Consider the following 26,332-nt stretch of genomic DNA (forward strand, 5'->3'; position numbering starts at 1 on the left):
ATAATTTTGACACTAGTACGACACAAGTTCACACGGGTACATTCAGCTCCTGATGAAAGTGGATCTTTCTGGTGTCCTTCTTTTTATATCTGCAGGGCCATTTTTATACTGAACTTTTCACCTCCCTCAGTAAAGACAATTGTATAATTGTATTATTATGATACTATGTGCTTTATGATTAATTTTACACTATGTTTTATAGAGATGGGATAGTGCCGGTAAATGGTCTATGTATTGCATCTCTTTGATGTATGTGTTTTATGAGTCCAAATAAATGAGAAGCAGAAATGTGATTTAAAGCTGTGTGGCAATCTGATTGGATGAAAGGTGAAGTTTGGTTCATGCACCTATACATACATGTTAAGATCTCAGCCTGTAGTCCTCTGTCCCTCTCATCAATGTGTCAGAACATTCTACCTGGCTTTCCTCCCACTCGTTCTCTTCCTCCTCATTCTCTGGGTCATCCTTCATTTCTTATTTTTGCTGTGCATGCCTGTGTTTTCTTTCTTTTCTGTTGGTTATACTGTATACGGCCCAAGAAATGATTTATTCATCCCAAGATACTTGAACTGAGGCTCTGGGAAGCTATAGCTGGGGCACCATTTATTGAAATATTACCCAACCAAAATACTGTAGCCTTTCGACTGATGCCTTTGGGGGTTTATTACAGTGTACTTGTCATGTTAGTACACACAGGTACAAAGGAATCCACTTCAGTGTAGAAGTACTGTAGATCTTTCAGAGAAATCTTTATGAAGCTCACTATACTAATTGGTCTCTTAATCATTGACACGGTTTGAATTACCATAAGGCTCGGTAGTGCCCCCCCCCGGAACGACTACTAGATCATTCGAACACTGATCATTGAGGACACAAAAACCTGTAGGTGAACATACACTATTATGTATAATACATAATAGTGTATGTACTTAGTCACACTAGCTGACTAAGAACCTGTGCCATGGAAGGGTCTCATTGAGAGAATAGTAAGAACAAGCAGACCAGACGGGAGCATTACTGTAAAAGGCTTATCCACAGGAAACAGTTGACCCTATCAACACTTAGGCCTCTGTGGTAAAAATTACTCCAAGACAACTGGTGTGAGACTGCATTTTACCCACAGTAAATGTCAAGTAACAAATTCCACATATCTGTGGGTGAAGCCAGTTCTTATACCCTTAACACACACCCATGGAAAATCACAAGATGCCACCCTACCGGTAATCATCTAACCAGCTGTTATTTAAAGGAATATTCCGGAGCAAATACAACCTAGGGTCTATTTTCAGAAGTTAACAGGTTCAAAATGTTGTTTGAGAGCATAATTACGATAATTGGTGGAGTTTTGAGCAAGAAAGTTGTTAGCATTAACATCAAATTGGCTTACAGTGAAAGCGAGCCTGCATACAAAATATTGTACTGATATCTTATCAAAAGATTGTAAGATACCTTACAACAAACATCCTTCCCACAGAGGGAGGTTTCAGATAACACATGGGGTATCTCAATATACCAAAGTCAAAGGATGGTAACCATATTTCACAGCATATATGTAGGTTAAACTAAAACATTTCATTCAATGAGAAATGTACATAAAAAAATAAACCACACATCAACCATGCAAGTGAACACTAGAAAAGAATATTCATATCTAACCAAAAGGAAGCATTGGAGTTGAGAGATACTCAGACAGGAAGTCACCCTCTGTATACAGGAAATGACAAAGAAAGAGTCCAAAACTCCAGCGAGGAGGGTAGGAGTGGAAGAGCAGGGTTCAGAGGGGCAGTAGGCTCAGAAGATGACGGGGGAGAGAAGGTGTCTGCCTGGGGTGGTTCACATGCGGCTGCTCCTCCTAATCATCGCACCTGGTGTGCACCAAGCACTGAACATCAACCAGAACAACGTGACCGTCTACAGCGGGCCAGAGGGCAGCTACTTTGGCTTTTCTGTGGATTTCTTGCAGACCACAGGTCAAGGGTGAGTTTTATCTACCGTATTTATTTGATATGCACATGACTGTATGCAGTGGTGTAGATACAGCAAGTTGCTTGTGAGGTGTAGGACCCCAGTCTGAAGAGTTCCCTGACTGGATGATATTTGGTATAACATGCACTATAACAAAGCAAAACTTAATCTACTGTAGTAGAGAAGCCATGACGTTAAGCCACCTTCAAGTAGTGTACCTTCTAGAAGTAGATTACTTAGGAGGTCTAAAATGGAAAGAAAATGAACTTTGAAATTGACTTATATACAGAAAGATTTGTGTGTTTGAATGGAAAACTAATTTCTGATTTTGTAAATTTTTACATGGCCTGGACTCAACAATTTGTTTCCCTGCTAATTTTTACAAATTACACCAAAGCACTATTAGAACCCCTTTACTTTTTATTCTATGTCAACCACTTCTCAAAAGCTCTCGGTCATCAAAACAGCATTACTGATACATTTTTCCACAACACAAAATATTTTGCCATCTGTAAGGCTGTCACCACATCTCTTCCAGCGTAAGCCTAGTAGTGGGGGCTCCGCTGGATAACTCAACCCAGACAAATGTGGAAGAGGGGGGATCAGTGTATCGCTGTCCCTGGTCAGCAAACGGGGGGACATGCCAAACAATAGAGTTTGATCTAAAGGGTGAGGACCATCTGCCCAATGTCAGTTTATATGTGTGTGTGTGTGTGTGTGTGTGTGTGTGTGTGTGTGTGTGTGTGTGTGTGTGTGTGTGTGTGTGTGTGTGTGTGTGTGTGTGTGTGCAAACATTGCAGTGTCCGATTACAGATCATATGCACATTCTGAAACTGAAAATGCATATTACTACTGTTAACATTCTTACAGTAACATTCTAACTCTTCAATAACAAGATCTCCTGAAAAAATATTTAAAATCTTTTGTGTGAATGTATGTTCGTATGTGTGTGCGTGTGCGTGTGCGTGTGCGTGTGCGTGTGTGTGTGTGTGTGTGTGTGTGTGTGTGTGTGTGTGTGTCTGTATATGTGTGTGTGTATGTTTAGGTAATGAAGAGTACAAAGTGGCTGATTTCACACTGAAGGGGTCTAAATCGCATCAGTGGTTTGGGGCGAGTGTGCGTGCCATGGACCAATACATCCTGGTGAGTTGACAGGATTTGCATGATGCCAAAGGAAACATCTGCAAGAGACATCTTCAGTGCTAACCTTGCTCTCGAGGAAATTCCAGATTCCAGAAACCTTGTTTGAATTCAGCCAGAATCATTCAATCATGTCCTCTCTCCACCTACCTTTTACAATCTTCTTTTCTACATAATGTGTCTCCTCCTGTGTCTCCTTTACTCACATCTATAATGAGTGATTCCACCAACCATTGCCCATCTCTAGGCCTGTGCCCCACTATTCCACTGGAATGTACTCAACAGCTATAACGACTCCCAAAATACTCCAGTGGGGAACTGCTTCCTGAAGGACGTTACCACTGGCCTAGTATCCGCCTACTCCCCCTGCAGGGATACATATGTGGAGTTCCACTACAAGAACAACAGATATGGTACTTTACCTCTCACTGTCACTAAGAACTGTGAGAGAACTAGTCTGTGGTTATGTAGTTGATGCAACAGAGAATTTGTGGGAAAGTCTGAGTGTTTGAGATATTTTTCTTATTTCTTTTTTTTGCAGTGAATGACAAGCGCTACTGTGAGGCTGGGTTTAGTGTTGACATCACACGGGTAAGAGAGTGTATTAAAAGTCGATTCAGTACACATACACATTCTCTCTCTCTCTCTCTCACACACACACACACACACACACTCACACATACTGAATACCCCCTCCCCCCACACACAAACACCCAAATTGTCTTTAAATCTTTTTTTTTTTCAATCTAGAATGGAACAGTTGTGATTGGTGCCCCAGGAAGTCTGTACTTTCGAGGTGATATTTTTCATCCTCTTAAAATAATTCCAAAGTACGATGTTTGACAAACTAATGAGGGAAAGAAAGGATGTCAGAAAGGAATAGTGATGATTTGGTGAAGGAATAGTGATGATTTGGTGAAGGAATAGTGATGATTTGGTGAAGTGACTTGTGATTTGGTGACTCTGTGACATCCCCTCTTGCTCCCTTTTTGCAGGTCAGGTCTTCACGGCAACCCTAGACGAACTAACAGACACGAGGAGACGACCCAGAACTTACACCTACCTCCCATCAAAGGGTGTCGGGCAGGAAATTAACTTTAACCCTTTTCAGGAGAAGTATTTCGACACATACAGTGGTAAGACAGGGCTGTTATCATCCCAACTTTTGTGTGTGTGTGTGTGTGGGGGGGGGGGGGGGGGGGGGGGGTGTAATTGAAGGCGTATCCCATCTTTTGTCTTTCACAGGTTATTCTGTTACCACTGGATATCTCACAGGGGCCAGCATTCAAGGTTTAAAATCTTTTTACCAAAAAATGATGATGATGATGATGAAGATGATGATGATAATGATGTCAGTAATGATTGATTGATTGATTGATTCAGTTATCTATTTATTTATTGCCCTTTTTGTTGTATTTGTAATACTGATGGTAGACTTGAGCAAAGTGTGTGTTTTTATTGTCTTTAGATTATTTGGTTGGTTTCCCTAACGATCGTGACACATCTGGAACAGTAAGAATTCTATTTTCTATGCTAATAATTTAACATCATAAAGCTGTTGCAGTCTGCTTCTATTACCTGGGAACGCAACTTGCTGTCATGTTTTACTATATCTGTCCTAGGGTCCTCTGGATTTAGCATATACCCTAGTTATACATAAATATGCCCTTTGCCTGCCCTGTGATTATACGTTTTTACAGAAAAATCCACAAAATGCTTCTCTAGGTCAGAATCTACAATGGAAGGCTTGAACTCAAAAATAAGTTCTTTGGAACTCAGGTGAGATTCCAAAAAGATCACATTTTCAATTCCTTGTGAACAAATTATGTATCCCTTACGCTGGTCAAACACTGTTTTTCCCAGACATGGTAAATTGGGCGTGATTGCTGTGTTCACACAGTATGTTCGACTGATAGCCAGCAAAATAAATCAGACATGGCAGATATCCAATCAAATTGGACCAGAGCTGGAACGTTGATTGTTACATGTTCTAATTGTGCCTAGTGAGCCTACTCAAAGTACTCAACAAAACGGACAGAAATTTGTCTTGGTTAAAAAGTTTGTCGGATCCGACTGATTTGCTGCCACGATCATGTCAAAATCACAGTGTCTGCTTGGCATTAAGAGCAACAAAGAGAGGGAAAATATGATTGAATTAGACTTCTCTAAAACAAATGCATTGCCTGCATTGATCCTATAATGACAGTTAAATCCTGCTGCAGTCACTTGCCATTAAGATGTTTGTCAACTCAAGTTGAAATAACATCTACCCCAAATATCTACTACCACATACTGTATTACCCCAACATGACACGTTAGAGATGTTATGTTATGTTTGACGCATGTACTAATGTCCTCCACGTCATGAGTAGCCCCTACCCTAGAGACTGGTAAACACATTAGTATTAGGCTCACACCCCCTTGCATGATAAATCTGCGCTGGCATATCCCACCTCCGCACCTGTGAAGTGCATGATGCCTTGCTGCAGTAAGCTGTACTGCATGGTGGTAATCCCACTAAGTGCCTGTGCTGTCGTGTCTCCCCTGCTTTCAGCATGTCACTGTGTTGCCCTCTCTGTGCAGGTGGCGGCCTATTTCGGTCATGCTGTTGCGGTGACTGACATCAACAGCGACGGGTGGGTGCCATGCCGCACACTTGTATGGTGAAGGTTAATAGCATTGCTGCTGTTGTTGGAAGTGATGCTATAGGCATTACTGATAAAGGGCCCAGTCATCACCCAGTCATTGATATTTAAGTAGCATTGCTTGTCATTTGATGCAGTAGAAGCATGGTTAAGAACAGGGAAAGGTAAAGCCTCTCCGCTTCCAACTTTTACTCAATCTATATATTAACTTATATACATTTTAATATTACAATTATATTAAAACCAATTGCCAAATGATTTAAAGAGTTTGCTTTTGAAACAATTCCACTCTTTGCTCCTTTGAGTAACACGCCTGCGTGACTTCGTCGCCCATGTGTCTGCAGGAGAGAGGACATCCTGATCGGGGCACCTCTCTACATCGAGCAGCTAGCCAATCAACAGCAGCGGGAGGTGGGCCAGGTGTATGTCTACCTGCAGCAGGTCCGCTCCAAGTTTAACGACCGCCCGGAACAGACGCTGACAGGCTCTTTGCCCTACGGACGCTTTGGAGTGTCTATTGCCCCGCTGGGAGACCTGGACAACGATGGCTACAATGGTGAGGCTTAAACGGCATATTCATTCATATTCATTTAAAATGGTCTTTGGGGGCCTATCCATTTCTTGTCTATTTCCTTCCTACCCATGCTCCAAGCACACCTGACTGTTTCACATTTGTGTGTTTGTTTGTCTATTCATCTGTATTAGATGTAGCTGTGGGGGCTCCATCGTCTGATGGAAATGGCCGTGTGTTCATCTACATGGGGCAGAGTGAGGGTCTCTCCCCTCAGCCTACCCAGGTCCTGGAGAGCCCCTTCCCCTCCCCACGCACCCCCTCTGCCTTTGGCTTCACCCTCAGGGGGGACACTGATGTGGACGACAACGGATACCCAGGTATGTTCACACTGATGTTTCATTCATTCATTCACCCATATCAGATCAGTCTCTATTCATAACACCACCACCATCATCCACCCATCTAACCCTTCACACAGTGCCTTCATTCATTCATTCATTCATTCATTAATTCATCCATTCATTCATTCATTCATTCATCTATTCATTCATACACTTGATTTTTTTTATTTTCATTCATGCTATTACAGGTTTTGCAAACCTTTTTGATTTACCAAATTTGATTTACAAATGTCCTTTGCATTTTTTCTCAATTTTCTATTCTTTATTATATTCTATGACTCCAATTATTCATTTTATTACAGCTATCTAAAGAGCAAAAAAATAGTGATCTTGTTTGTTAATGCTGACCACAGAAAGGTATGTTTTTGATGACAGGGTGCCACCAACCCTCTGTAGGATATTTGTTCTTGGAAAATAACAAGTTGCCCTCAATCACTTAACCTGTAAAAGCTTTTCCTCATCCATGTGCTTTTCTCTTCTTGTTATTGCCCCAAACCCAGCCCCAAGAGCTTTTAGAACAATTAGCACAATAAAAATGAAAATAAATAAATAAATGCTGTAAATTGCTGTAAATAAATAAATAAATGAATGAATGAATACATGAGCTGCCCACTATCTAATTTCAGCCTTCATGTTGGTCATTTAAACCCCTGGCTGGCATTTTCTTTCTTCAATGACAAAGAAGCTTTTTGAATTTCCTGAGAGGACTGGGAGGTTACATCTTTGACATCAACTTTTTTATAACCCTCTTATTCTGTGTGTGTTTGTGTATTTGTGAGTGTGTGTGTGTGTGTGTGTGTGTGTGTGTGTGTGTGTGTGTGCGCACGCATGTGTGTGTGTGTGTGTGTGTGTGTGTGTGTGTGTGTGTGTGTGTGTGTGTGTGTGGTGTGGTGTGGTGTGTGTCTGTGTGTGTGTGTGTGTGTGTGTGTGTGTGTGTGTGTGTGTGTGTCTGTGTGTGTCTGTGTGTGTGTGTGTGTGTGTGTGTGTGTGTACATACATGGGGGTGGAGAGTCTGTTAATGGAAGACAGTTTCCTCAAGTCTTGAGGAAAGAGTGTGAGCCCTAGCTTCCCCAGAGCCCTTGGCTTCCCCCTACCTACACAACAATGCTTTTGACACACCACACGGGTCTCAGACAGACCCAGGGCACTGTTTGTCTCCTCACCACGCCTACGACCCTGATCCCAATTGAATCATGCCTCACCAACCTCAACATGGGGTTTTAATACCGCAGCCTCCCGCAGAACATTGAGAGCCAAGTATTCCTATCTTTTATACTCTCATATCTTTCATCAAAGATGATAGATGATTTTAATGAAGGATAACGTGACCACCCTCAATGTATTTTACTGTAACCAAACAAGTTGAAAATGAACAGGAATTAATCTTCCACTAATGTTGTGTATCATATCCCTGTAAAAAACATCACACATCTGACTAAGATCACATTGGTTACCCCTATTTATACATTTGGTTCTATGTAAATGGTTGCTAGGGTCGGTTTGTTTTGATTTGCTGCTACAGTAATTTCCCGTATATATTAGCCATATCCTGTTTGAACCACAGGACAGTGTTTTATGCAAATAAGTTAAAAACAAAACGTTGATTGAGTGCACTTCCCTAGGCTAAAAAGCAGTGCCCAATAGCCCAATAAATCAGAATCCGTTGTGATTTAATCATAAAGAGAAATTAAGAAAATAAATCCATTCTCATATATAGTCTGCAAGGTTGCAACTGAGTCTGCCCCTGTGTGTTAACCTCTTAGCTCAAGAAATTGCTAAATTATTGTATAAACTTCTGTCATTATGCAGGAAATTATGGTAATTTGTTCTCATATGTTCAAACATTATTATGACCGCTGCGGAGCGAAGCTAGTCAGAGTTTTCTCAGAATTGTGTCTGGTTTTCTTTCCGGATTTCTGTTTTTTTTTTTCTTCAGTCATTTTGTGTCAACGATTCCCGGGACACTTAAGGACATACATACATACAATTTTTTTTGTATGTTAGCAATTGAAGTGTAGGATCCATATGGCACCCTCTGAATGCATGCCAAGTTTGGTTGAATTCTGTTGATGGGGGACCATACAATAAATGAATATATGTGTACATTTAGTGACTATACACTAGGCATGCACACACATACACTCATGAACACACACACACACACACACACACACACACACACGCACACACACCATTACCCTCACACACTTACTCACAAGCGAAAACTCACACACAGAGAAGCACACATATATATGAGGGGCCGTCTAGGCCTTAATTCATACTTGGTCTTACACACACTATCATAATCTTGCATATACACCACTATACTCATACACACTCACTATTATAGTCATTTTACATGTATGTATGAGAGGGTATAGTCGTGTATGTGAGAGAGTATAATAGTGTATGTGAAGGAGTGTAGTAGTGAATGTGAGAGAGTATAGTAGGGTACTGTATGTGAGAGAGTATAGTAGTGTATGTGAGAGAGTATATTAGTGTATGTGAAGGAGTATAGTAGTGAATGGGAGAGAGTATAGTAGGGTACTGTATGTGACAAGGCCATAGTCATGATGTCAACATTGGGGGGGACCAAATCTGTGGTGGGGTCTGAGGGCCATGCAAAAAATATTATTAAAAATCACAAACAAGTTGTTACAACGTTGATTCCTACGTTTTGCCTGCATGGATGCGCATCTAAATAATATGCAAGATGCAACAACCATTTCTAAGAGGCCTATAAACAGGGTAATTCCTGGCATTAGTACTAGCATATGAATGCATTATAAGACATGTGAAAGAAATGAATGACACAGGCTTGCACAAATTCATCATTTAAAATAAAACTTTTCACTTTCGCTATCATTGCGAGAATAGGTTACCATACGGAAAATGTTTCAAAGTTGAGTCTGATCGGCTCCAAAAATGTATGGGATTTCCTTGGCCTGTGCTACACCTTTCCAACAAGTTTTGTGAGAATTGTGAGCTTTTGCGATATTGTTGCCAGCCCTACCTCACCGCAGTAGGGTCAGAGAGGGTTAAAGCGGAGCTAGTAAAGTAATCAAGGATCTTTGGTAGGGTGCAGCAAATGGAAGCTTTTGATAGCGCATGCCACTAACGAAAAACTAGGGTGACCAGATGTGTTCAAAAGTTCAGAAGTTCAAAATAGCCTTTTGACGCAGTGTTTTCTCTTATGTCCTCTTTTCACAAACTAAAAAAAAAAAGAGGACAGAATCAGGTAACCCTAGAAAAATGGAAAACCACCAGGTCAAACCATTCAGGGGTGTAGGCTACTCTGGAACCATCACTAGGTCACTAATTTGTGCGTTATTTATGTTTGATTACATTTCAGATGGTGGTGGTTGTTGGTTTCCTGTAGAGTTTTTTTTTCTTTCTTTATTTTTCTATGTCCGTATATTGGGGGGGACATTTTGGTCATATTTGAATATTGGGGGGGACACGTCCCCCTCAATGTCTATGGTGACTACGGCCCTGGTATGTGAGAGAGTATAGTAGTGTATGTGAGAGAGTTTAGTAGTATGCTGTATGTGAGAGACTATAGTAGTGTATGAGAGAGACTATAGTAGTGTATGTGAGAGAGTTTAGTAGTGTATGTGAGAGAGTATAGTAGTATATGTGAGAGACTATAGTAGTGTATGTGAGAGAGAGTTTAGTAGTGTATGTGAGAGAGTTTAGTATTGTATGTGAGAGAGTATAGTAGTGTATGTGAGAGAGTTTAGTAGTGTATGTAAGAGAGTATAGTGTACTGTATGCGAGAAAGTATAGTAGTATCATACACTACTCACATACACTACTAAACTCTCTCACATACTGTACACTATACTCTCTCACATACACTACTAAATTCTCTCACATACACTACTAAACTCTCTCAAATACACTACTATACTCTCACATACACTACTATACTCTTTACTCTCTCACACACACTACTATACTCTCTCACATACACTACTAAACTCTCTCAAATACACTACTATACTCTCTCACATACACTACTATACTCTTTACTCTCTCACATACACTACTATACTCTCTCACATACACTACTAAACTCTCTCAAATACACTACTATACTCTCTCACATACACTACTATACTCTTTACTCTCTCACATACACTACTATACTCGCTCACATTCACTACTATACTCTCTCACATACACAACTATACCCTCTTATACATCGCGGTACATCTAGTTTTAAAGTATTTTTTTTATTTTTACTTCATCTGTTAAAAATGTTACACCCAATGACTTAATCATAACAAATTAAAATATATACATTTCTTTTAAAACAGATCTTATTGTTGGTGCATGGGGTGTCAGTAAAATAGCAGTTTACAGGTAAGTCATGACTCGTTTTGAACAATCTAAACTTAAAATACTCTAGGTGAAGCTTAACTCAACATAATCACCAAAAGACTTGATTTGAAGAAGTACTACACGGAAGCATGAGTTATTGATTTGACATTAGTAATAATGTATTAAATATGTAATTGCTACATGATTACATTAGCGCTAGCATTAGCTGTGGGATAAGGGTTGGTTCCTCACATGTGCATTGTGGTAAGGACACAATATAAAATGTGGCAAACTTTTCTTTCTGAGAACTCTTGCCGTTGTGAAGGCCAAAGGCCAGCTTGCCCTCTTTCCTGATGTGCTAAACCCAGAGGAGAAGACCTGTTCACTCCCCAGGACTAAGAAGGCAGTTACCTGGTAAGGAACTTGTGTCAGGACAAACTGGACAGCCCTAAAGATCTTAGGTTAAATAATTACTGGCCGAAACAATACAGTCTTGGACCCAGCCAAATACATTTGTACATCCCATCGGAATTACAGTAATGTACCCTTCTCCAACACAGGAAAAAGAAAAATGTCATAATCTGTTAGGGGCTCCATTCATAAATCTCTGTTCATAAGCACAGTCAAGCCATCTGAAGGAAGGTTTTGTCTTTCCCTTATGTGGTATCACCTACATCACAGGCATACATACACTGAGGAGGTACACTGGATTATGTAAAGGTATTGACGATCGTTGATGTTTCAGATTGTATAAGTGAACATCTGTTTTGTTTTACAGTTTCACTGTCATGATGTGTATCAGTGTCTCTGGGCATCGTATCCCCCAAACTCTGGGTAAGAAGTTAGAACTGAATCATGATTATTCCTTTTTTTTCATTTGATATTAGAGGCTACAGCATTCATAGTTTCTTTGATGTCTTAAAGGTCTCACTCACTCTTTGCATTTCTATGCAGCCTTGCAGGATATGAACATTTAATGACACAACAGACAAAGTTTCTATCATAGTGTATGATGATTCAGGCTATGTGTAGAGGAAATTTGACTAGTCCTAACCACAGTCCTTTTGCCTTCCTTTCCTTTTCTCCACTTCCAGACTGACTATAATGTATTGATTACACTTGTAGATTTAGCTCACCTTTGGCTAGTAAGGCCATTTAATAAGTATAGAGGATAATGTAAAGTGTATGGCAAACACGAGGGTAGTCTGAAACACACACACAATACACAATCAGTGTAATCACACACAGCAACAAGAGAATAAACACATGAGGCACAACCAAAGACTACACGCTACCAAATACACAACATGGAAAATGTAAATATAACTTCAATAATCAACAATTTAACATTATCTTACACTTTGACACTCGCACAGAATCGTGGAAAGCACTCACTCAGTGGTAAACAGTACTTTCACAAGAGCCACCAACACTACATATCCAAAAAAAGATCATCTTTAAGTAATAGATGAGATGAAGTAGACTCTCGCCAATATAATGTCAAGCATGGTGAAATGAAGACTGAATGTGGGTGGGTATCATATAAGGTAAAAAACAAATTAAGTATTTGGTGTTCCTAAATCAATCCAAATGCATTCTGAAGTTAAGCCTCTAAGACGAATTGGAAGTCTAGAATAAGTAAGAGCTAAAAAGAACAAAGAAAAGTGTAGAAAAGCCAGTAGGTGTAGCCAAATTAGATTTTTTTTTTTTCATTTTCAGTGGACGTCAGTCAACAACACTTTCACTGATATGTCCCCAGACCATAAACCCTCATATAGGTAGAGACATCACAAGTGACAGTACTACTCACTAGACTGTGAGACTACAGTACCTACGACATGTGTTTCACTTCTTGCCTCCTTTTCCCCTCCAACCTCTAGCATTGAGTGTGGAGCTACAGCTGGATAAGATGAAGCAGGCTCTCACCCGCAGGACTCTGCTTCTCCACAATAGCCAGCCGCAGGAGAGAGTCACGCGCACAGTCCAGACCGCACAGACCAACAACTGCTTCAATGTGACCGCCTATTTGCGGGTGGGTGAGAGTTTGTTAAAACCCAAGCGCTAACCCTTCTAAAAGCCGAAAAAAGGGGGGTGAGGGTGAATTGCAGTTATTGTCATCAGTGAAAAAAGGAGTACGCACTGCTCCCAAATACGTTTAATAGTTTACCCAAGCTCTTCCTCAGATTCTTGCTTTTTTACAGATTATTTTCCTCTGTCCTGCACCCAGAGATTCCTTGTCCTTGAGACGTGCGTGCTTGTGGTTGAATTTTACAGTTATTGTCATAAGACACTCCGATTAGTAAAGAACAGCCAAAGCTGACTTAGAGAAGAGGTGGAGTTGCTCACATCCAGGGGCGTAGCACAAGATCCTGGGCCCTATGCATAGGCAGTCCTGATGCCCCCCCCCCCCTTGCATATATTCCAGACTTTTCAAGGGCCCTCTCCCCCCTTGGGGTCTTGGTAATCAGTCCCACTTTTACCCCCAGTTTGACGCCCCTGCTCACATCTCCATCATCTGCCATCAGACTAAGTTCTACTGTGGCATACAGACAAAGCTGCTACTGTTTTAAAGTGTTTTAAATTAAAAAAAACCTTAATTCATCAGACTGCAAAAGTACTACATCAGGCTTCTTTTTATAGACATCTATTGTGCCTTTTTTATTCCAGTTTGGATGAATCTTGTCTCTGTGTGGGAGGGCACTATTGTGAAGCACTTTCGTCATCTTTGAGAGAAGGCAGCCCGTAAATAGCATGACAACATTATTCCCCTGGCGTTTTTGCCCCTTAACACTTAAGGCGGACATGTAAAATTGAATTGGTGCAATGTTATATCAGAGTCAAGAGTCCAGGGGGACTCTAAAGAGCAAAGCCCTGCAGCTCCCTCAGACAATCTTGTGACCTGACGCTGCTGACACCAGTCTGGGCCTTTGGTTTTTGCGTCTTTCAAAGTCTGGGGGGCACATAACATCTTTGAGCCAAGTAGCGATTCACCTTTGGGGTTCTTGTTCTCTCTGTTTTTCTCTACTGCATCTCTGTCTATATTTGTCACACTCTCACGTAACCTTCATTCTCTCTTCCTCTCCATGTCTCTCTCTCTCTCTCTCTCTCTCTCTGTTGCACTCTCTGACTCTCTGTCTTCTCTTTTCGGTCTTCACAGGCAGAGTCAGAGTTTAAGGACAAGCTCAGTCCTATCTTCATTTCGGTCAGCTACACACTGGTCAACACGCAGGATGCCATTCTTCAGGGCCAGACCTCCGCCATGGACCAGGTATGCTAGAATCCCACTCTGGTGTGCAGTCAGAGGGCTTGAAAGAGGATAGCCTTAATGGCACTCGTATCACTCATATAAATGCTGTGTAAGAGACACTGCAACAGCTACGGATATTTATCCTTGACATTTATGCTAGATTAATGTGCAATCATGACACAATGTAATGCAGCGTAATGAGTAATTAAGGACTCTTAAGTGGCTTAATGGAGTTATAAGTCTGTGTCCTTGTTTGTTTAGCATAGCGACCAGACACCACTGGCAACAATTGTACTGTAGTGGATTACAAATAAAACTTGGGTTAGGGCACGGTATCTGTCATCCTCACACTCAAAGGCCTCATGTATAATACTCCCCTTCAGAGAAAGCCACAGGAGCTGCTGAGATGTGTGGAAGGACATTTGTCTTATTGTTGATATTTTTGAAATATTGACAACTTCTGGGCATTGTTTGCTTCACCAAAATCTTAAGTGCATTTTGTGGCAGCTATAAATTATCCCTATGTAATGAAGATTATACTTTGATTAACATTTTAATCATCATAACCATCTCTTACCAGCGTAACTGTGGTAAAACTTCTTTTGCTTATCCCCATCTCTCACTCCCTCTGTTGAGTTCTATTCCAGACACCCTGATTGTGGTAATAACTGACTGTTATTACTACAATCAAGGTGTGTCTGGAATAGAACTCAACATATTCATGATAATCAAATCAAATTGCTGGATGATGCTGCACCCCTTTGGGGAGACCAGTAGGTTATAATGAAGACGTCCCCCATAGAGCAGGTCCAAGTGTCCAACTGTGATCCCCTGAAGAAAAAGAAATCTGGACTGGTTATTAAGAAGATTGATCATTAGAGAATGAGTGAAATAAAATCAGAACAAAAGTTTGAGAAAGTGAGAAAAAGTAAAGAATAGACAAGTTTAGAAACAAAATAGACACACAAGTCTGAGAGAATTACATCAAAAGTGGAGAAAAAATGAAAAAAGGGAAGAAATAAAGGAGCAGCTAAAAAAGCAAAGTCAGAGCTTGACCGTAGGAATTGTAGGAGATGTTCTTTACAAAATAAGCTGAGACACACTCTCTTTGTCCTTGAGCTGGGACTCAATTACCTGAGTACACACGCCGGAGGAGGGTTTGATAATGGGGTCTGAATATTTAATAAGTGAGGACAGACGCAGGCAGAAGTGTTTGCTAAGCAAATCTGCACTCTAATGAGAGGAGCAGGGGTGAGCCAGGATCCTGATGGAGAAGCATTAATCAAAGCCTCCAGACTTCACCGAACAGATGCAGCCACTGTCAGTAGTATGTGTGTGTGTGTGTGTGTGTGTGTGTTTTTGTGTGTGTGTGTTACTCTGTTACTTTTTTCTTGCAGGGCTTTCTTTGATGTTCAGAACACTAAGCTCTTTTATGTGTTTGATACAGTATGTATATGTGTGCATATGTGTGCATCTTTATGTGCCCTCTCCCATGCATATATGTGTCTCCCGGTTCCTGCTTGCAGACACGCATCATCCTTGACTGTGGTCCTGACAACATCTGTATCCCAGACCTGAAGCTGACTGCTTCTGCGTGAGTCTAGTAGTTCATAATCTATCAGAGGCATTTACTATGTGTGTTACAGAGAAAGAGTGAGACACACTCACACAGATGCTTGTACTCACAAACACACGCACGCACACGCACACGCACACGCACACACACACCAAACACACACACACGCACACACACACACACACACGCACACACGCACACACACACGTACACACACACACACACCCTGCTCCACTCTGACCCCTGTGTGAACTGACCTGCAGCGAGACGTCCCGCCTGCTGATCGGAGACGACAACCCGGCGCTGCTGGTGGTGGAGGCAGAGAACCGGGGCGAGGGGGCGTACGAGACAGAGCTGCACATCAGTCTGCCCAGCAGCACACACTTCCAGGGCCTGGCCCCAGACAGAGCGGTGAGACGGACACTTCCTAACCCCTGCCCTCCCCCAAATCCCCCAACCTCTGCCCACTTCCTGTAGGCTCCCTTTGTCACATTTGTCATGACAAAGCTGCTGTCAATCTCACTCTGTGATGAATGCACAACAATTACTGTAAGTACTGTGAGTGAGAGATACAGTACATGTCACTCATCACACACATCACATCCTGACATCATATCAAACGACATCACAATCATATCCCTTTGGATAACGCAACTAACTCTAGCATCAATTAAAGGATTATAATCTAAGTGACAATACAATAAGACTGTATTGTGTCTTACAGGGCTTCAGCAGACTGAACTGTGCAAATAGGAAAGACAATGGCACTGTGATAGTGGTGTGTGACCTGGGAAACCCCATGCCAGCTGGCCAGAAGGTAGACACAATGATCTTGTCTGATCTTCAGTCTGCTAAGCAAAGCTATTTTTATGCCAGCCTTTTCTAATGAATACTCTGTGAAATTAGCTTATTTGCTGTCTACCCCAGTGTTCAATCAATAAACAGGATAAATATCCTTTTCTTTTCTGTACATGCAATAACCCAGTCTGGCCAAAAACCCAGTCTGTTAGCCTAGCTTAGCATAATTTACTGGAAGTGGGTTAGACCAGTTAGCTCAGGGGTGGCCAAATTACGGACCGCGGGCCAAATGCGGCCCGCCACGCACTTTAATCCGCCCCACCGAGCCAATGCCAATGTCAAAACAGCTTCTTACACCGAGATACATAGTATCTACATTGCAGCAGATCTATCTAATTACGTTATGCTACTCAATTTAATTGGGAATGCATTTGAGCGTGCATGAGATGGAGAGAGTGCGGCAGGTTCCAGCTGGCTTGTCATTATTTAAATTAATTGATATCTCCTTTTTATAACAAACTTTTAAAAGGAAATCCCAATGGCAACAGTAGTTCCCATTACTGACCATTTATAAACTGTGAGAGGGCACGGCCATAGGCACAGCACTAGAGGCTATATTTGAGTGGAGCTGGCAAACGAGTCTTAATGCACCATTTATAAATGAAGTAAACAGCATCAAATTAACAGTATTTCTTAAGAAATAAAATTTTTGCAATTTGCAACATAATTACTTTGTCATTTTTATGATATTTAAATGATAATAAATAATGTTTTAATTATTTATTAATAAATAATTAATAAATAATTTTAAAACATGTTTGTGGCCCGCCGGCCAATTTTCAAGACCCAATGTGGCCCTTGCGTCAAAAAGTTTGGCCACCCCTGAGTTAGCCTATAGCTCTCTTTAAGCTAGCTATATAAGATAACCCATTCTATTTCACAGAGAAGATAAAGGTGTTTATCCTCTTACCTAACTATGAGGTACTGTAGACGGCAAATTAACTTATTTCCTAAAAGGTTGATGTGTTCCTTTAAAGGAGAAATTCGGCGAGTTTTTTTTACATAGATTTTAACACATAGATCTCAGCTGCTGTCTGTAGTAACTAGAGCTAGGTAAAACCGATTGTTTTTTTTTGTTTTTTTGTACCAACAGTACTCGGTGTGAAAACAATGAAACTGTGAAATCTACAGTATGTGAAAACTCGCCGGATTTCTCCTTTAAGGTATAGCCATGTACTAGATGTACTAACCCTTATGCTGTCTTTAGCTGAAGGCGGGTCTGCTCTTCAGTGTAGGAAACCTGGAGGAGGTGGAGAGAGATGTCACCTTCCACATGCAGATCAGAAGGCAAGGCTGCCCCCATCTCTTTGTCTTTACTGCAGAGTTAAATGATGTTGTTATGAAGGCTGAGGGGATGAGAGCGAAATACATTTTCATCACAACTGTATATCAGAGATATAATTGTGTGTGTGTGTGTGTGTGTGTGTGTGTGTGTGTGTGTGAGTGTGTGTATGTGTGTGTGCGTGTGTGTGTGTTTTCAGTAAGAACAGTCATAACCCGGATAGTGACCCTGTCTTTCTAAAGATCAATGTGATGGCCTCAGCAACACTAGAGATGCAAGGGTACAGTATGACAACTCTCTTCCCTCCTCGCATCTTTGTCCTACTTTTCCTTTTCTTTTTATTTCTTCTCTTTTTCATTGCTCATTGTTCTTCCTTTTATCAATATCTTCTACTTTTTTTCTTTTTCTTAAAACTTTCAAGGGTACAGCCTTAGACAGGATTAGTTGGTTCAGTTCATTATGTTCTGTCTTCTCTTATGTATAATCACCATCAGCATCATGATAATAATCATCACCTCATATTATTGTTTTTATTATTCGCTTTTACTTAATAATCAAGTCTGGGCATCATCTTCATTCTCCATCAGTAGATATAGCTTCAGGCACACATCAAACCATCCTGCCCACGTATAGTGAGTTCAATCCAGACAGCTTGATTAAGCCTGAGGTCAGTCTAAAGCATCGGGCCTTTAAAAGGTCCCAACAGTGAGCCGGGCGGTAAATGGATGCCCTTGGCACTTCGTTAGGATCTCTTTCCAAATCTGTCACTCTTGCCCTGCCTTCAGAGAGGCTCCAGACAAGGCGCTGGATAGCTAATTACTCACGAAGTTGAAAAGGAATGGGTGGCGGCTGTCTCGTTTGAAGGAAAGGAATGTGTGGCTGTGTCAGCACATGCAGCAAAGCTAATGATTTATCCTACTTACTGTAGCTGCTAGAAATGTCTTTTCATGTGAACTTGTCATGTGCCTTCTACTGTGTCTTTGTACCCAACTATGTGCTATACCATAACTATAGATATTAGATAATCTTGAGCTATGTCTGTGATGGTTCTTTATCAAAGTAGTGGGTGATGGCTGAATACAGCAGAAGTCATCTTGCATTGCTTTATGTCATCCTAGTAGGTGTATGGTGGGAGTATATGATAGAGGGTTATGATTCATCTGTCATGAGACTGGATGGTTGTGACTTTGCCGGTGTCTTTGCAGAGCCTCCTCACCCTTGGAGGTTGTCCTGCCCATCGCTAAGTGGGAGCCAGTGAAGCAGCCAGCCTCTTTGGAGCAAGTGGGGCCGTATGTGGAGCATGTCTACATGGTAAGCAAAAACTCTGTGTTGTCGGGCCAATAAGTTAGCCTGGTCGCAATTTCACTTTGTGAAATGGGACTGGCCTCGCTCCATTAGAGAATGTTTCTAGTCATTTTATCCTGATGGGCATAGACATCGGGTTAATTTGTAAAACCATTTGACCAGAATTTAACCTTTTTTTTATATTGATATTGACCACCATGAGATTGCTAATCCTACTTAATGATGCAATGCAAAAATGTGTTTTTGGTCTCAGTGAATACTCAGTGAATAGGGTATGATGGAGCAGCAGCAGCAGCCCTCGTATGATTCCTGAACCTGATGTTGTGATTCTGTGTCACTTTGAAAAAAAAAACATTTGCTAATTACCAATCAACTTGAACTTTTAAATAACTTTCACTTAATAGTTTGTTCTTGCTCCAGCCCCAATTCTCCTACATTGGCTAGCATTATTAATACTGTCTGCTTGCTTTGCCTCGAGCACTACCGCCAAAGTAACAACATTTGAAACGAATGCTTAATTTCAGCGTCAATGTGCTTAATCACCCCCCCTGTTCTCTGATTGGAGGGTCCCTCAGAACTGCAAGCATCAGTTCCAGACAGTAATCAGAGAGGAAACTGAGCAGAGTGAGAGTAAGAGGCGGCTGGAGCCAGGCTAAATAAAGGTGCCTAATTGGCACAGTAATGAGTCTGCTAATATCAAGTTCAGCTCCAAGGGCACAAAGAGTTATTATTCAAATGTGCTATCACAAAAAATGTCAATGGATTATGTCCCAAAATGAGAAATCAGAGATAATTTATATGCAGCCGAATAATTGAACATTGCTCGTGGTCCAATCCTGTTTTTTATTTAGTGATCATTCAAAACAAGAGGCGTAATTAAGTCACTCAGTGTAACGCCATATTCAGATTAAACCGTCATGTGATCTGTTCTTCATACATCCCCCTCAGCTCCGGAACCTAGGTCCCAGTGCAGTGAACGTGAGGGCGCTGATGGAGTTCCCCACACATCGTCAGGGTGCTACCTTGCTCTACGCCTTTGCCACCGACTCTGAAAACTTCTTGTCCTGTTCTACCAATGCCAGTGTGGACCCCGACAGGGTGAGAGTGACACCTACTGTCAAAGCAGTGAAGCTGCAGCCATTAAGAAATATCCCATTTTATGGTTCATTAGAATTCAACACGGAATTGGTTTTCAGTAGTTTTGTATGTTTAAATGTCACTTATTTAAAGTGTATGAGTGAACTGAAACACATCTACAAATGAAACAAATATCTAGGCCTATCTAAAATGTTAGATTCATGAACATCCTGTTGGGCTGAACAATAAAGGATGCTAATAGTCAAACACAATCTATACAAATAATATGCAGGCATGCATATTATTTTCAGGCATGATTAAATTCAATCACAATAGGACATCCGTTTTTTCTTGTATATTAAGTAGTATTCAAAACATTATGGTGGCAGTTTTAATACATTAAGACACAGATCTCAGGGTTTGTTGGTGTCCCTCTGAAGCTGTATTCTTAGGTATACCTGTCCTGCTCCCTCGTGTCTGCAGGTGGCCAAGACAGAGATGTTAGCATTAACTCCAGCACTGATTAGGCATACTGTATATATATGCCATATAGCATCAAGCATGAGCACACCTATGTCTGACACATATTTGGATATTTCTTGTTGTTTGGAGTCTACGGACCTTTGCCTGCTGTTCCAATTTATTGATCTGCTTCTCATTTTTTATTCACCATCAGCTGAGGAGGGACCATTACGAAGTATGTGTGTTTGTATAGCTCTCCTAAATATGAAAGTGATGATATATCCACACAACTAGGAAGTTTTATTGAAACTCAGCAACCCAGAAGCTTCACTGATTCATGACCATAAACCAGATAATTACAAACAGATCCCACAAAATGTGTACCAGTAGCAAAGGGCCCGTTTACAGTCATTTTTAGAATGTGTTTTGGGTGATCTGATTACAAGAGACATATTGTCGAATACAGGTGCAACTCAAAAAATTAGAATATCATGGAAAAGTTTTTTCCCCCGTAATTTATTTCAAAAAGTTTTATTTTTATAGATTTTATAGATGGTTTTATAGATTTATTACACATAAAGTAATATATTTCTAACTTTTTGTTGTTGTTTTAATCTTGATTATTCTAATCTTAAATGATTACAGTTTTACAGCTCATGGAAATCAAAAATCCAGTATCTCAAAATATTACAATAAAGAATTTATAATATTCAGAAATATCGACCTGAGATCAGCTAAGTAAAAAATACCGGCAATGGTATTTTTTAGCAATGGCTTTAATCTCTCAGTCTGGGCAGGGCAATGGACTTTATTCAACGTTTTTAAGATGCACCTGCACATGTATCTAAGGTGTACAGCCAGAGACGTTGCTGATCACTTGTCTGGGGCTCATCAGAACACATTAGTGTGTACATTATGTGTGGTCATATATGTTTAATCTTGGCAAGTGGTTTGAGCAATTGGACCACAATGCCTCATGGTGGTTCTTTCCACTTGTATTTAGAACTCACCACTTGTGATCTAATCATCGGAGAATCAAGGGGACTTCACATTACACGCAGCAAGCGCAAAATACCTATGATTTACAGCCCGCCGCGGTCAAAGTTCAACATGGTTGGCACACGCAAGAGCACCAATGCGGCAAAATGCTGCTTGCGCTATGCTTTGCTCGGCGTAGCGCCATACCAGTTCTTAAACATGCAAGCCAAACTAGATGTACCGCATAGCGGTACAAAATATGACTGCCGCTCAGTCCTGTACATCCGTTCCACAAAAAAAAAATCACACTAATCAATTTGTCTCCATCTTTTACTCCATCCCCCACTCTTCAAACTTTTGTGTATGCTTGTTTTGCATGCCTTTGTGTGTGTGTGCGGCTGCACAGAAAGTAGCCTACTGGTGCTGCAAAGGTGAATAGATTGTAGAATAGCCAAAAAAGTTGTAGCATTGTTATAAAACCTTTAAAATCTCTAAACAATCACAAGTAGGGCAGTTCATCACAGTTCATCCATTGCAACTGGATTGATGAAAGGTCACTTACACCTGTAGGCTACATTGTATTTGGGAAAAGCAGAAGGTATCAGCATAATGTTATATATTTTTTAATTTATTTTCGCGGAACGGATATACAGGACTGAGCGGCGGTCATATTTTGTACCGCTATGCGGTACATCTAGTTTTAAAAACAAGTATTAAAATGGTCAAAGTGTGTGGCGAAAGACTGATCTGCTGAAAGCACTCTGCCCACATGAACGCTATGTAGAAGAGGAAGCCATCCATATTTAAACACACATCCCTCTGTCATAACCCCACAGCTGGTGAGAACAGAGTCCACAGTGAACAGAACCAGTCAGGAGGGCCACCACATCAATAAAAGGGAGGCCCTGACAGACATTCCCCAAAACCCTCAAGCACAGAAGCCCAGAGAAACCATCCATGTGGTAAGAGAGACATAGTACATGTTTGCATTTATATGGTTGGACAGACTATCTCTGCCTCTGCACACTACCCCACATGTCCACCTCAATGCTGGGCTGGTATAGCATCACCTGTCATGTTTAAAAATGACCAGGAGAAGGCAGTAAAACGTGCATAGTTGATTATGTACTAGTACTGTAATCCTGACAGGTCTATGAGTAAATAATAAATAGTGTTAATAAAAATTGTGTGTTTGTGTGTGTGTGTGTGCGTGTGTGTGTGTGTGTGTGTGTGTGTGTGTGTGTGTGTGTGTTTGTGTGTGTGTGTGTGTGTGTGTGTGTGTGTGTGTGTGTGTGTGTGTGTGTCAGAACTGCTCCTCTGGGGATCCATGTGTGAGGGTGGAGTGTGAGGTGAGGGGGTTGAGGAGGCAGGGCATCGCCGTGGTGAAGGTCATGGCCCGTCTCTGGGTCAACACGTTTGAGGTGAGCACAAAATTATTTTATTCGCTTTTCTGTTTGTTTACTTTTCGTCTTCTTTTATGTCCTTATATTGAGTTTTACCAGTAAAGGGCGAGATCCATATTTTGATGATCTGGATGATATTTATCCGCTATCTGTTCACCTGCACCCTTTTCGTTCATTCATTCATTCGTTAATTCATTCATTCATTCATTCATTCATTCATTCATCTCTGTACCTCCCCATCCATCTATCTATTCATCTATCTATCTATCAGGCTGACAGTAACACATGTGTACTTTTCTCACCTCCTGTCCATAGAGGCCGAATGAAAACTACATCCTGCAGTCCAGTGCCTTCTACCATGTGGTGGGGATGCCCTCTAAGATCCAGCCCCAGGAGTTCCCCAGCGGCCAGGCAGAGGTGCGGCCCTCACTGGCCTGTGCTCACCTGTTACCTGTCAGGATCAACTTCCTATGAGCAGGGAGAACTGGCAGCTGACTGAAAAATGTGATAGATTTGTGTGAAGACAAGGATAATGAGTGGAGTGAAATGTGTGAATTTATGCTCACTGGATGGCTGTTAGTAGTCTCTCAGTGATCTGCTTTGGTGTAAGCCGTGGCTGTAATTGTTTGTGTTTGGCACAGACCCACACCAGTGTTGTTTGGAGAGAAGAGATGAGGGAGATGCCGGTGTGGTGGATCGTCGTGGCCATTGCTGCTGGACTCCTGCTACTGGCTCTGCTCAGCTACATATTCTGGAAGGTGATGAGCTTCTGTGGTTTGTCCACTAGATGGCGCTAATTTTATGTCTAATTCTATACCCTCTTTGTAATGAGGAGTTTATAAACATAATTAGATTTCAAACTTTGCAAAACATTTATTTACTTGTAGTTTTATTTGTTGCTATAATTTATTTTCTTATACCAAAGAATGCACCAAGTGTTATTGTTCTCCTAACACGATTAATGTATTTGCAGGTGGGCTTCTTTAAGCGCAACCGGCCTCCATGTGAGGATGAGGATGATGACACACAAAATCTCAGTGCTGAGCAGACAGAGTATGCTAATGTGAAGTCATCCTAGGAGACCTGCACATACACACAGGCTAAAGACACCGTCAACATGGGCTTACCTTCTTAGCATCTGTAAAAGCTTTAAAAGTTGTTATCTTTTATCATATATAAATTTAAATGATATTGTTTTAGGGGCTTCATAATGAAAATATTTCCTATTTTCGTAATCATCTCATTCACATTTTCATATCTAGACTATCATCACTTCATGTTTTATGTTCAAAAGTCCTATGAACTTATCACACATCTTACACGTGTTACATGGTAGAGAAATGTTACCTGAAAGAAACAAATTTCTGGTCATTCTATATACTCATTGCAATTTACAGCTCCGTAGCAAGCAGGGAGAGGCCTGAGTGTGTATGTTACCTGCCAAAGACTAGTTGTGAAAAAAACCTCTCAGCTACATGTTCCAGTGTTGAGCTACAAATTGTTGCAGAGAGAGAGAGGGAGAGAGAGAGAGAGAGAGAATGCTCCAGAAACAGGCTCTTAACCATGGTTGTATCATGGGAAAATGTTTATCTCATCTGTGGATTAAAAATAAATTTCATCTGTGGGTTGTATGTGCTTTACTTCCTTCCCTCACTGATCATCATGACGTGTCATTAGGACCAGATCTGTGCCTCACATGGCCACTGTCACAGACTTGTGAGCATCATCAAACCTAACAGACTTGTGAAACTGCTGTCCACATAAAAAGAGACTCTGGGCTGGTGAAAAGTTAGCTTGAGGTCAAAGTCGCTACAATTGCAGGACACTTCACCCATAATGACTCATTTGTGTTTCTTTAAAACTTGCAGACGGATTTGAATAACAGGCTGCTGCTAATACAGCTGCAAAACTAATTGTGTTGTCCTCATATTAATTAAGGCACTTAGTGAAGATTCTCTGCCTAACACATTATTTTTAACACAAGAAGAGAAGAAGGGCCAGTGGGGTGTTATCGTGTTGAAGTCGGTACAATGGCAGGAAGCTGACTTGGGTGCTAAGAGGGTCACACTGGCTTTTCCAGCTGAAGCTGCCAAGACCCGAGGTTTTAATGCCATCCCTCTAACAGGGATATCCTGCCATGCATTCATACAGGAAGAAACAACTTGTCTGCTTCAAATAAATGCAGCCTGCTGCTATATGGAATATCATGGATAATGGTCGCTTAGAAACCTCTGTGTGACGGTTCTTATGTCTCTCGTGTAGCCTACATCTGTCACAACCATGTGGTTGTATTTATCAGGCCCAGATAAATATTGCATGTGCACACTATTAGGAGTTTATTATTATCTGTGCCATCTAATCTAACCCTATCAAGAACATTACTAAAGGCAAAATGCAGAGTGCATGACTTACCAACAGACAGCGATTCAAATATTTAACAATTACTTTTATTATGTAACAATGTTCTCATGAATATGATAGGGCGATGTACAGTATACTGTAGGCTGGAAATGCTTCTCTTCTATATAGAGGGAGAGCAGCTTACGGCAAATTTGAGGAAAAGTTGGTAAACCATCCTTCTTACCTAATTTGAGGGTGCTGATTCTGAATATTTTGTTTACCAAGCTCAATTATGAGTTCTAAGCCGCATAATCAGCATTTTAACATAAAATAGCGATTATTTTTGCTTATTTTCCCTAAATTGGGTTGATTTCAAAAGTAATCACTAAAACCAAATAAAAGTGTTCTCTAAATACATGTTTGAGCATTAAAGAAGCCATACTATGGTTTATTAACGTATTTAATGGGAACATGATTATAGTTAACATGTAACTCGGAAATTCTAATCAAAACACACACAACCATATTTTTATTGCTAACATAGTGAGTCACTTGTGGTGTTTAATGCATTTCATCACAATAACAAATTGCACAGATAACCTTCAACTCAGAATATATCCTACAGTACATATGAACTTAGATTGCGGGAATAAGCCTAATGCAGAACTGCATCTACTGTCAGCAACAACCGACAAGTAAAAAACATTTTACTTCTAGTACTGGATTTGGTATGTGTGCTTGCCTCCATACTAGAGCTTGATAATGTGATCTTCTAATATGCCATTGCCATACAATACTTGCCATAAATATCTTGAT

General features: G+C 40.8%; 1 protein-coding gene across 1 annotated transcript; it reads left to right on the top strand.

The window, feature by feature from the left end:
* The first annotated feature begins 1,778 nt into the window (after positions 1-1,778).
* Positions 1,779-24,798, top strand: itga2b (integrin, alpha 2b). Its single transcript, XM_076265900.1, has 30 exons — positions 1,779-1,977; positions 2,504-2,634; positions 3,011-3,108; positions 3,353-3,518; positions 3,647-3,696; positions 3,856-3,901; positions 4,101-4,241; positions 4,351-4,395; positions 4,574-4,617; positions 4,831-4,884; positions 5,689-5,741; positions 6,095-6,306; positions 6,456-6,641; positions 10,985-11,030; positions 11,295-11,402; positions 11,767-11,822; positions 12,869-13,020; positions 14,146-14,256; positions 15,762-15,829; positions 16,075-16,222; positions 16,536-16,628; positions 17,877-17,956; positions 18,151-18,231; positions 19,157-19,262; positions 20,205-20,354; positions 22,610-22,735; positions 23,081-23,194; positions 23,492-23,593; positions 23,818-23,934; positions 24,150-24,798. Exons 1-30 carry the CDS (start codon positions 1,799-1,801, stop codon positions 24,252-24,254), a joined length of 3,168 nt encoding a protein of 1,055 aa, XP_076122015.1. The 5' UTR covers positions 1,779-1,798; the 3' UTR covers positions 24,255-24,798.
* Positions 24,799-26,332: the final 1,534 nt, after the last annotated feature.

The sequence above is a fragment of the Alosa pseudoharengus genome, unplaced genomic scaffold, assembly GCF_046254945.1.
Source record: "Alosa pseudoharengus isolate Yale_2024_CS ecotype anadromous, Long Island Sound unplaced genomic scaffold, YU_APseudo_1.1 YU_APseudo_1.1_scf_4, whole genome shotgun sequence".
Classification (NCBI taxonomy): domain Eukaryota; kingdom Metazoa; phylum Chordata; class Actinopteri; order Clupeiformes; family Clupeidae; genus Alosa; species Alosa pseudoharengus.

Coding starts and splice junctions, on each gene's coding strand:
- itga2b (XM_076265900.1), top strand. CDS start 1,799: ATGACGGGGGAGAGAAGGTGTCTGCCTGGGGTGGTTCACATGCGGCTG. Junction 3,902..4,100: donor AGGAAGTCTGTACTTTCGAG/GTGATATTTTTC, acceptor CCCTTTTTGCAG/GTCAGGTCTTCACGGCAACC. Junction 4,242..4,350: donor GTATTTCGACACATACAGTG/GTAAGACAGGGC, acceptor TGTCTTTCACAG/GTTATTCTGTTACCACTGGA.